This window comes from Takifugu flavidus, unplaced genomic scaffold (assembly GCF_003711565.1).
Source record: "Takifugu flavidus isolate HTHZ2018 unplaced genomic scaffold, ASM371156v2 ctg620, whole genome shotgun sequence".
In the NCBI taxonomy this organism is placed as follows: Eukaryota; Metazoa; Chordata; class Actinopteri; order Tetraodontiformes; family Tetraodontidae; genus Takifugu; species Takifugu flavidus.
In genome coordinates, this window is record NW_026622232.1 from 1 (window position 1) to 11,451 (window position 11,451).

An 11,451-nucleotide genomic window follows, 5' to 3' on the forward strand; every position below is an offset into this window, starting at 1 on the left:
CACAACAATACTCCGTCGCGACATTACCAGACACACAAACCTGCCGTTATTGACATTTACAGCCACCCTATGTAATCACACATTTGTGTAAATATCCCAACTTATTTTATCAATATATCTCTATCTATCTATAACAAAAGTAAATAATAAACAAACAATGTAAGATACGAAACGGCTGTGTCAATGACGAGGCACTTGTTACCAATAGGCTAATGCCATTTCTGTTTATTTCTTTTTTGTAACACCGTACATGTAATAGTTGTTATTAAATGTTGGAAACTGACCGAACAAAGTTTGGATGTATAAAGAAAATAAGTGCTGTACCTTTTGTTTAATAAATGCGCAGTAAATAATTACTTGGAGTCTTCCATCAGATGACCGGCAGTTTTGCAGTATTATGAAGGCATTCACATATCTACATCTGGGATACACTCCAGAAGACATTAATGAAGAGAAACACGTAACATTTTAAATGTTAGTCCACAGGTATAGAGGTAAAACAAATACTGTACGTGATTTACAGTGCATAAACAAAAAAATGCAATTAATCATCTGCTTCCAAAATCAAGTCTGAGTAACAGGAAAAAAAAAGTTGCGCGGATGGGTGTTGTCTTTAAATAACTTAAACCTTAAAAAACATGTCCATGTAAGGCAGTAATCATTCACCAGCATCTAAGGGTGAAGTCATGTCGTCCCATTAACAGAAGAAGTGGAAATGGAGAGGAGGGCTTCAGGGTATTACAACATCTCAAAGTTACATCAATATACTTTGCAGACAAGTACATGACGTTGTTTTGACTGCTATTTTCAAGCTGCTAGATTTACCACTTCCTCCTGTTTCTCAACGTACGGTCAAGACGGGAAGCTCTTTATGCATCACTCTGTTTTACTGTTCTCACCCAGAGGTGAGACCTTCTCACAGAAGGTGATCGAGTCAAACTGACCTGCAGCACCAGCTGTCCTCTGACCAACAACAAGAACTACATCTGGTACCTGAATGATCAACTTCTACAGCTGCCAGAGCACCAAAACAAACACCTGGTTCTGGATGTAGTCACAACTCAGCATGCAGGAAACTACTCCTGTGCTGTGAACACTCAGAGAGATGTTAGATCTCCTGAAAAGACACTCAGAGTTCAGAGTTCCTCATTAAAATGGACCCTGGCGGCAGCTGCAGGAGTTGGTGTTGCTCTCCTGGTCTTCACCTCACTTGTCATCATCTGGATTATGTGGGTGAAAATGGTCACTGTTAAATCAAGAACTGTTTCATTTGTATTATATTGTATATTAACTCAGGACTTTTTGGTTGAAAATCAGAAAAAGCAAGTTTCCCAATCAACATTCAGGACATGGGATGTCAGACAACATTGAGATGGTAAATATAATACAGTGTTCGATAAATATTTCAAGTTATCACTGAAGACCCCTCCCTCACGTGTTTCTAATTGTATAACAAGTGACTTCAGACTGAAAACACTGAATTGCATCTGGATTAGAGGCTAGATCTTGGTGGTTTCTCCTCAGCAAAACCCTGAGAGCCACTATTAAAACGTGGCAACAGCAAAAACAGTGCAAGATGATCATCAATACAGCAGACTTCACTTCACCCGACAACACACCGATGATCTCTATGCCGCTCTTGTCTCAACTCACTGTCTCTACTCTCAACCTACCAGCTGACACTGGAAACAACATTAAAAGACATCTAAATATGCAATAGTTTTGGTCTTCATTATAATGGTTGTAGTCCTGTGTTGGGTGTTAACGCAGCTCTTAAAGCTCGTATGTATGTGATGGTTTCAGGCCGGGTCACCACAGCTAAAATGAAATCAGATATTTCTGTCCTTGACCTTCTAGCTCACTGCAGCAACTTTGTAATAAAATGTAAAGGACAAGATCATGGAAAATCTATAAAAATGCATGACACAGATGCTTCACTAGAGGTCCTTTTAAAACCACAAATAATAGCAGGAAATGGAGATTTGAAGGTACATGCCAACTTTACAAAGTTCTCTTCCTGTTTTAGCAGATGTGTGTTGAGTTCATAAGAAGAGCGTCGGTGACATAGATCATACTTGTATGTTTTTACTTTGTTGCCGTTAAAGGCAGTTTCATATTAATCTTAAAACACATTTTAAGTTGAAAACAGCAATGTTTGCAACAAAACTTGTATTTGCCGTTGTTGGTTTCATCCTCAACTCAGGTAGGAATAATTTTTTTGTGCGTTTGTTAGAGAGAATCTATGTTTGATACTTTGTGAGTTGGAGTTTAGTTAACATCAAAAGCATCATAAGCTTATAAAACCTCATGTGGTGTTTGATGACAAAACTAACAGTGCATGAAGTTAATGGTGAGCCTCCAGGTTTTCACTTGTGCTTCTCTCTGCTGAAGGGGTTCTGGGGAAAGGCAGCAGCATCTGTGCCTTAAAAGGTACTTCATTGAATCTTCCTGCTCAGCTGAACATTCTACAATCCCAAAATGGTTCAAGCTGTATGGAACCAAGTGGACAGAAGTGTTGGTAAATGGAAATAGTCTAAAACACCAGATATCTAAAGATACCCACCCGACTTTATCAGTCACGGGTTTAACAAAGGACGACAAAACCTCTTACTGCTGCAATGAGAAACCAGAAAACTGCCATAAAGACCACATTCAGCTCACTGTTACAGGTAAACTTGATGACTGACTAACTTTAAAGAGAAAGGGACGAGTTTGTGCTAATTCTCTGTATCTTTCTCTTCATCTCAGCCCTGCAGGTGAAGGTGTTTCCCACCACAGACGGACAGACGGTAACACTGATGTGCAGCACCGCATGTAATTTGACTGAAAAACGTGCTGCCTACATCTGGTACAGGAACTCAGAGCTTCTCTATCAAGACTGGTCTCCATGGTACCAGGAGATGGTCACCAGTGACAAAACAGTCAGATACTCCTGCGCCATCAAAGGCTACGAGGCTCTCAGAGCTCCTGCAGTCACAGTGGGTCAGTTATGTTTCGCTGGCGTTTCAACCAACAAAGTAATCCTGCAGTTTATTTAATCTGAACTTAATCCAGCAACCTGTTCTCTCTCCACCCAGAGTCGGTCTCCTCTACCTGCTTTACGGTGTCCTACAATGATGGGAGAATATGTTTGTACAACCACACTTCAGTGAAAGGACCCTGCTCCATCACGTACCCCACAGGTTCACTTTCTCCATCACTCACAATCAATCCTCTCACAACACTGATCCTTTCATCATTTTACCCTTCATTTGTTTGTGTTTTGTTACTGTTACGTAGTTCCCATTTACAGTACCCTCACTTTCACTATCACAGGTTTTCTTCAGTTTATATGTGTTATCTGTATTTTTCTACTTTTAACCATGATTCTATGTTTACCATCTTCTCTCAGAAATATATGTTGAAAAGACTCCAAGGAAGGGTCATGTCAAACTGAGCTGTAACACCAGCTGTCCTCCCACAAACACTCAATGGTACAAGAACAGAGAAATGCATATAGAGCCATTACAACTAATACCCAACATTTCTCAAGACAACTTCCTGTGTGCTGTCAGTGGTGTCAAGGAGCTGCAGTCTGATGAAGTCTGTGAGTATCACCAAACCTGTGGCCTGAACATAGAAACAAGATAAAGTTTTGATGTGGTTTTATCATAAATCCTTACGAATTTGAGATGCAACAGTCAGAAAAAAATCATAATTAAAGAATCCACTCAAAAATGTCAAGGTTTAAAGTGAATTTCCTTTGAGTTTCATCAAAACTGACACTGTCTTTGCTTTCATCTGTCAGGTGCTGCTGACAAATCCTGCCTGACTGTGAATTATATAAAAAAGAGAATCTGTGCTTTGGAAGGTTCCTCAGTAAACATCTCAAGTAAATATTCCAGTTCAAAGTACACAAAATCCAAGGCTAAACACTGGTCTAGAATAATCTGGAATGGTGAGAAGGAGGAGAGAAGGAATGTATTGAAAACTGATCATTTTACATATCATGAGGACCAAGAGAAGCAGATTAACACACTGTCAATTAAATCTGTGAAGCAAAATGACTCAGCAGAATACAGATTCAGGCACCAAGATGACAACACAAGTCAGAAACCCAAGCTGGTTCAAGCTGGATGGAACCACGTGGACAGAAGTGTTGGTAAATGGAAGTAGACTAAAACACCAGATATCTAAAAATACCCACCCGACTTTATCAGTTACGGATTTAAAAAAGGACGACAAAACCTCTTACTGCTGCAATGAGAAACCAGAAAACTGCCATGAAGACCACATTCAGCTCACTGTTACAGGTAAACTTGATGACTGACTAACTTTAAAGAGAAAGGGACGAGTTTGTGTGCTAATTCTCTGTATCTTTCTCTTCATCTCAGCCCTGCAGGTGAAGGTGTTTCCCACCACAGACGGACAGACGGTAACACTGATGTGCAGCACCGCCTGTACGCTGACTGGCAGACCTGCTGCCTACATCTGGTACAGGAACTCAGAGCTTCTCTATCAAGACTGGTCTCCATGGTACCAGGAGATGGTCACCAGTGACAAAACAGCTGGTGCCGTTCTGGGGCAGGTGCCGGTTTTATATATATGCCCAGCAAGCCGGCGAAATATGGCCTAAAAATATTCTGGATGTGCGATGCAAGGGTGCCTTACACAATAGACGGAACTGTCTACACAGGGAGGCAGCCAGGAGAGGAGATTAAGAAGAAGCTTGGGGAGACTGTTGTCCAACAATTGTGCAGTGGGATCAGAGGGACAGGTGAATGCATATTATCAGTTCTATCCATGTTTACAGTCTTTCATACTGTGTAATTTTATTTAAATGGTTTCTTTGTAAGCAAAATAGAATAGAATAAATAAGAATGAAAGAAAGAATAAATGTGAGATCAGTGAATTTAATTTTAATTCTATGTGTATACTGATAAAGTGCAATCTTTTTTTCCTCCCATAGGCCGCAACATCACGATGGACAACTTTTTCACCAGTGTCCCTCTGGCTGAGAAGCTCCTTGAGAAGGACCTAACAATTGTAGGCACTCTCCGACAGAACAAGGCTGATATCCCACCTGTGATGAAGCCATCCAAACTGCGTGAGATCTACAGCTCAGAGTTTGGATTCAGAGGCAACATGACCATGGTGAGCTACGTCCCAAGAAAAGGAAAGTCTGTTGTCCTCTTGAGTACAATGCACGACGACAAAGCAGTGGATGAGAGCAACCACAAGAAGAAGCCCGATGTGATCCTGTTCTACAACCAAACAAAAGGAGGTGTAGACATAATGGATCAAATGGTTAGCACATACACATGTAAGCGGAGAACAAGGAGGTGGCCAATGGTCCTCTGGTCTAACATGCTGGATGTTGCGACCCTTAATGCATTAGCAAGCTTCACATCACAACACCCGGGGTACATGAGTGGCATAAGCAACGCACGCCGCCTGTTCATCAAAGAGCTGTTCATCAATATCTGTTCAACTCTTATCAGAGGTATGTGTCTACAGAATGTTCATGTTTGTGTGACAAATAAACATATTTCAAAGATAAAATTCATGATTATTTGGCCTAAAGCATTGCTAAAGTGATTATTTGAAGCATTACAGTGTAGTAATCCAAAATCTATTTTATTCCTAAAATAATAAACAGAAAATGGAAGCATTGACCTTGTACTAATCAAAAACAAGATATTGAATTTATAATTGGGACATTTAATAATAAAATGAATTGATTTTTAAAAAATACAGCAAAGAAACACTCACCCAGCCTGAAAACACATAGAAAATGAATGCGGGTTATTTTTGACCCATGCTGTGCATTAAAGGGTTAAAGCACATTCTAAGGAAGTGGAGATAAGAAGATACATGTTGAATTTACTAAGTTCTCTTCCTGTTTTAACAGATGTTGAGTTCATAAGTAGAGCGTCGGTGACAGAGATCATACTTGTATGTTCTTAGTTTGTTGCCATTACGGGCAGTTTTATATTAATCTTAAAACACATTTTAAGTTGAAAACAGCAATGTTTGCAACAAAACTGGGATTTGCCGTTGTTGGTATCATCCTCAACTCAGGTAGGAATAATTTTTTGTGCATTTGTTAAAAAGAATCTATGTTTGATACTTTGTGAGTTGGAGTTTAGTTAACATCAAAAGCATCATAAGCTTGTAAAACCTCCTGTGGTGTTTGATGACAAAACTAACAGCGCATGAAGTTAATGGTGAGCCTCCAGGTTTTCACTTGTGCTTCTCTCTGCTGAAGGGGTTCTGGGGAAAGGCAGCCGCATCTGTGCCTTAAAAGGTACTTCATTGAATCTGTCCTGCTCAGCTGAACATTCTACAATCCCAAAATGGTTCAAGCTGGATGGAACCACGTGGACAGAAGTGTTGGTAAATGGAAGTAGATTAAAAACACCAGATATCTAAAGATACCCACCCGACTTTATCAGTCACGGGTTTAAAAAAGGACGACAAAACCTCTTACTGCTGCAATGAGAAACCAGAAAATTGCCATGAAGACCCCATTCAGCTCACTGTTACAGGTAAACTTGATGACTGACTAACTTTAAAGAGAAAGGGACAAGTTTGTGCTAATTCTCTGTATCTTTCTCTTCATCTCAGCCCTGCAGGTGAAGGTGTTTCCCACCACAATAGTTCGGATCAAAATTGAAGTTAAATAAAAGTTATCTTTCATAGGAAATGTGCTAACCTTCATGTAAATTAGTGCTGAAATTTTAGCATGAATGTGTGGAAAACAGCAGAGGCAAAAATTGTTGATCATTTCTACAGTTTTGTAAATCACTTTACATGATAAAGTCCTTTCTTGTCTGAAACATGTGTGAAAATATCTGTTTTCTGCATTTGAATCAGACATAAAAGTCAAGATCAGTCCATCTACAGAGGTGACAGAAGGTGATCGAGTCAAACTGACCTGCAGCACCAGCTGTCCTCTGACCAACAACAAGAACTACATCTGGTACCTGAATGATCAACTTCTGCAGCTGCCAGAGCACCAAAACAAACACCTGGTTCTGGATGTAGTCACACCTCAGCATGCAGGAGGAAACTACTCCTGTGCTATGAACACTCAGAGAGATGTTAGATCTCCTGAAAAGACACTCAGAGTTCAGAGCTCCTCATTAAAATGGACCCTGGCGGCAGCTGCAGGAGTTGGTGCTGCTCTCATGGTCTTCATCTCACTTGTCATCTGTTGCATCAGGTGAAGAACAGAACCTGATATAATCTGAGTTAATCACATAACACACATCAAATGTGATTGGTATCACAAGTGGGTTTTTTTAACATTCATTTCAGAGGAAAGAGAAAGTTGAGCCAGAATACTGTCCTCAAGTTGGAGGAGGTAAGTGGCCCGATGCTCCTTAACTATAACCATCTTCCTAAAACAAACATAACACCAACATTCGGTGTCTTGCCTCATTGTCAGGTAAATCACGGTCCTGTGTATGAGGAAATCACAGATCAACCCACGGAGGAGAATGGCATTTACTACAGCAGCATACGTTTCCCCCAGACTGATGTGGATCCTCTTGACAGCATGGTCCAACCTCATCAGCACCAACAGGAACAGCACAACCCTTATGCTGTTGTCTGTCTGAGGAACCGCTGCACATGAACAAGCATCTTATAGCGTAGTTTCTGATTCCTCCAAGTATTTATACAATTAATCATCTTAGTCTTTAGTCTGAGACCATAACGTTGGTGGGACCACGACTGATCATCGTCCCCAGTTTGTGGATTCCTGCTGATTAAGACAGAACTAAAACTGCAACTTATTCACTGATAGAAGATGGGATAAAATTAAGCAGATGTGCTTCATATGCACTTACATTAAAAAAATAATTTAGCAGCCACAGTTGTAAGGACCTGAACAGGCTTTATCCTGCATTTTAGACAGTTTTTCACAGTTACATAGATGCAATAATAATAATAATAATAATAATAATATTAATAATAATAATATTATTATTATATTATTATTATTGTTATTATTATTATTATTATTATTATTATTATTATATTATTATACAGTATAGGCTCTGTGAAGTGAACTTACCTGAATGGATCATCACCCGTGATGCTCTGTAGTTTTGACCTGCTGTGTAGTAGCAGCCTACTATTAAACTCTTCAATATGTGAAGGAACAAAAAGAAAATATTAATTGTATTGTGTACATGTAGCATGGACGAATTACATTGATCATTTTGTACACCGCCATTTTGTAAATCCTGTTTAATAAACAATGTGAGAAACAAAACGGCTGTGTCGATGACAAGGCACTTGTTACCAATAGGCTAATGCCATTTCCGTTTTTTTTCTTTTTGTAACACTGTACATGTGATAGTTGTTATTAAATGTTGAAAACTCTCCTGAAAAGACACTCAGAGTTCAGAGTTCCTCATTAAAATGGACCCTGACAGCAGCTGCAGGAGTTGGTGTTGTTCTCCTGGTCTTCACCTCACTTGTCATCATCTGGATTATGTGGGTGAAAATGGTCACTGTTAAATCAAGAACTGTTTCATTTGTATTATATTGTATATTAACTCAGGACTTTTTGGTTGAAAATCAGAAAAAGCAAGTTTTCCAATCAACATTCAGGACCTGGGATGTCAGACAACATTGAGATGGTAAATATAATACAGTGTTCGATAAATATTTCAAGTTATCACTCAAGACCCCTCCCTCACATGTTTCTAATTGTATCACAAGTGACTTCAGACTGAAAACATTGAATTGCATCTGGATTTGAGAATAAATCTTGGTGGTTTCTCCTCACCAAAACCCTGAGAGCCACTATGAAAACGTGGCAACAGCAAAAACAGAGCAAGATGATCATCAATACAGCAGTCTTCACTTCACCCAACAACACACCGATGATCTCTGTGCCGCTCTTTCTCCACTGTCTTCTAACTCTCACCACTGCTGACACTGGAAACAACATTGAAAGACATCTAAATATGCAATAGTTTTGTCTTCATTATAATGGTTGTAGTCCTGTGTTGGGTGTTAACGCAGCTCTTAAAGCTCGTATGTATGTGATGGTTTCAGGCCGGGTCGCCACAGCTAAAATAAAATCAGATATTTCTGTCCTTGACCTTCTAGCTCACTGCAGCAACTTTGTAATAAAATGTAAAGGACAAGATCATGGAAAATCTATAAAAATGCATGATACAGATGTCTCACTAGAGGTCCTTTTTAAACCACAAATAATAGCAGGAAGTGGAGATTTGAAAGTACATGCCGACTTTACAAAGTTCTCTGATACTTGATACTTTGTGAGTTGGAGTTTAGTTAACATCAAAAGGATCATAAGCTTGTCAAACCTCCTGTGGTGTTTGATGACAAAACTAACAGTGCATGAAGTTAATGGTGAGCCTCCAGGTTTTCACTTGTGTTTCTCTCTGTTGAAGGGGTTCTGGGGAAAGACAGCTGCATCTGTGCCTTAAAAGGTACTTCATTGAATCTGTCCTGCTCAGCTGAACATTCTACAATCCCAAAATGGTTCAAGCTGGATGGAACCACGTGGACAGAAGTGTTGGTAAATGGAAGTAGACTAAAACACCAGATATCTAAAAATACCCACCCGACTTTATCAGTTACGGATTTAAAAAAGGACGACAAAACCTCTTACTGCTGCAATGAGAAACCAGAAAACTGCCATGAAGACCACATTCAGCTCACTGTTACAGGTAAACTTGATGACTGACTAACTTTAAAGAGAAAGGGACGAGTTTGTGCTAATTCTCTGTATCTTTCTCTTCATCTCAGCCCTGCAGGTGAAGGTGTTTCCCACCACAGACGGACAGACGGTAACACTGATGTGCAGCACCGCCTGTACGCTGACTGGCAGACCTGCTGCCTACATCTGGTACAGGAACTCAGAGCTTCTCTATCAAGACTGGTCTCCATGGTACCAGGAGATGGTCACCAGTGACAAAACAGTCAGATACTCCTGCGCCATCAAAGGCTACGAGGCTCTCAGAGCTCCTGCAGTCACAGTGGGTCAGTTATGTCTCGCTGGTGTTTCAACCACCAAAGTAATCCTGCAGTTTATTTAATCTTAATTTAATCCAGCAACCAGTTCTCTCTCCACCCAGAGTGGGTCTCATCTACCTGCTTTACGGTGTCCTACAATGGTGGGAGAATGTGTTTGTACAACCACACTTCAGTGAAAGGACCCTGCTCCATCACGTACCCCACAGGTTCACTTTCTCCATCACTCACAATCAATCCTCTCACAACACTGATCCTTTCATCATTTTACTCTTCATTTGTTTGTGTTTTGTTACTGTAACATAGTTCCCATTTACAGTACCCTCGCTTCCATTATCACAGGTTTTCTTCAGTTTATATGTGATATCTATATTTTTCTACTTTTAACCATGATTCTATGTTTACCATCTTCTCTCAGAAATATATGTTGAAAAGACTCCAAGGGCGGATCATGTCAAACTGAGCTGTAACACCAGCTGTCCACCCACAACCACTCAATGGTACAAGAACGGAGAAATGCATAAAGACCCATTACAACTAATGCGCAACACTTCTCAAGACAACTTCCTGTGTGCTGTCAGTGGTGTCAAGGAGCTGCAGTCTGAGGAAGTCTGTGAGTATCACCAAACCCGTGGCCTGAACATAGAAACAAGATAAAGTTTTGATGTGGTTTTATCATAAATCCTTACTGTTAAAATATGTAAATATGAATTTGAGATGCAAAAGTCAGAAAAAAATCATAATTATAAAATCCACTCAAAAATGTCAAGGTTTAAAGTGAATTTCCTTTGAGTTTCATCAAAACTGACACTGTCTTTGCTTTCATCTGTCAGGTGCTGCTGACAAATCCTGCCTGACTGTGAATTATATAAAAAAGAGAATCTGTGCTTTGGAAGGTTCCTCAGTAAACATCTCAAGTAAATATTCCAGTTCAAAATACACAAAATCCAAGGCTAAACACTGGTCTAAAATAATCTGGAATGGTGAAAAGGAGGAGAGAATGAATGTATTGAAAACTGATCATTTTACATATCATGAGGACCAAGAGAAGCAGATTAACACATGTCAATTAAATCTGTGAAGCAAAGTGACTCAGCAGAATACAGATTCAGGCACCAAGATGACAACACAAGTCAGAAACCCGGAACTGTTCTGATTGTTACAGGTAAATCTGGATCATAAAATATAAAACAAGCTTAAATCGAGAGAGCTTTGTATCTGAGCCACATCAAAATACAAGATTTTCTCATTTTGCCTTCCAATAAGTAAATAGTTCAAATCAAAACTGAAGTTAAATAAAAGTTATCTTTCATCTTTCTCAGGAAATGTGCTAACATTCATGTAAATTAGTGCTGAAATTTAGCATGAATGTGTGGAAAACAGCAGAAACATGTGTGAAAATATCTGTTTCTGCATTTGAATCAGACATAAAAGTCAAGATCAGTCCATCTACAG

At 39.5% G+C, this 11,451-nt stretch overlaps 2 protein-coding genes across 3 annotated transcripts; both read left to right on the forward strand.

Annotated features, from left to right (window-relative positions):
* The first annotated feature begins 1,736 nt into the window (after nt 1-1,736).
* Nucleotides 1,737-4,286, forward strand: LOC130520976 (uncharacterized). Its single transcript, XM_057024650.1, has 6 exons — nt 1,737-2,203; nt 2,392-2,669; nt 2,749-2,982; nt 3,078-3,182; nt 3,392-3,586; nt 3,788-4,286. The coding sequence occupies exons 3-6, from the start codon at nt 2,799-2,801 to the stop codon at nt 4,153-4,155; spliced, it is 852 nt and encodes a 283-aa protein (XP_056880630.1). The 5' UTR covers nt 1,737-2,203; nt 2,392-2,669; nt 2,749-2,798; the 3' UTR covers nt 4,156-4,286.
* Nucleotides 4,287-4,381: 95 nt separating this feature from the next.
* LOC130520977 (piggyBac transposable element-derived protein 4-like) lies at nt 4,382-11,266 on the forward strand. 2 transcript variants are annotated; one of them, XM_057024651.1, is made up of 6 exons: nt 4,382-4,756; nt 4,949-6,060; nt 9,414-9,692; nt 9,772-10,005; nt 10,101-10,609; nt 10,830-11,266. In XM_057024651.1, exons 2-5 carry the CDS (start codon nt 5,937-5,939, stop codon nt 10,295-10,297), a joined length of 834 nt encoding a protein of 277 aa, XP_056880631.1. In that variant the 5' UTR covers nt 4,382-4,756; nt 4,949-5,936; the 3' UTR covers nt 10,298-10,609; nt 10,830-11,266. The 2 variants fall into 2 exon arrangements, with proteins under 2 accessions (XP_056880631.1, XP_056880632.1); XM_057024652.1 differs by lacking the exons at nt 9,414-9,692; nt 9,772-10,005; nt 10,101-10,609; nt 10,830-11,266 and adding an exon at nt 6,248-6,701.
* Nucleotides 11,267-11,451: the final 185 nt, after the last annotated feature.

What these genes read in the sequence shown, in the direction of transcription:
- LOC130520977 (XM_057024651.1), top strand. Translation starts at nt 5,937, where the DNA reads ATGTTCTTAGTTTGTTGCCATTACGGGCAGTTTTATATTAATCTTAAA. An exon ending in CATTCAGCTCACTGTTACAG is followed by an intron (nt 9,693 to 9,771) that starts GTAAACTTGATG and finishes TCTTCATCTCAG; the next exon opens with CCCTGCAGGTGAAGGTGTTT. An exon ending in AGCTCCTGCAGTCACAGTGG is followed by an intron (nt 10,006 to 10,100) that starts GTCAGTTATGTC and finishes CTCTCCACCCAG; the next exon opens with AGTGGGTCTCATCTACCTGC.
- LOC130520976 (XM_057024650.1), top strand. Translation starts at nt 2,799, where the DNA reads ATGTGCAGCACCGCATGTAATTTGACTGAAAAACGTGCTGCCTACATC. An exon ending in AGCTCCTGCAGTCACAGTGG is followed by an intron (nt 2,983 to 3,077) that starts GTCAGTTATGTT and finishes CTCTCCACCCAG; the next exon opens with AGTCGGTCTCCTCTACCTGC. An exon ending in CTCCATCACGTACCCCACAG is followed by an intron (nt 3,183 to 3,391) that starts GTTCACTTTCTC and finishes ATCTTCTCTCAG; the next exon opens with AAATATATGTTGAAAAGACT.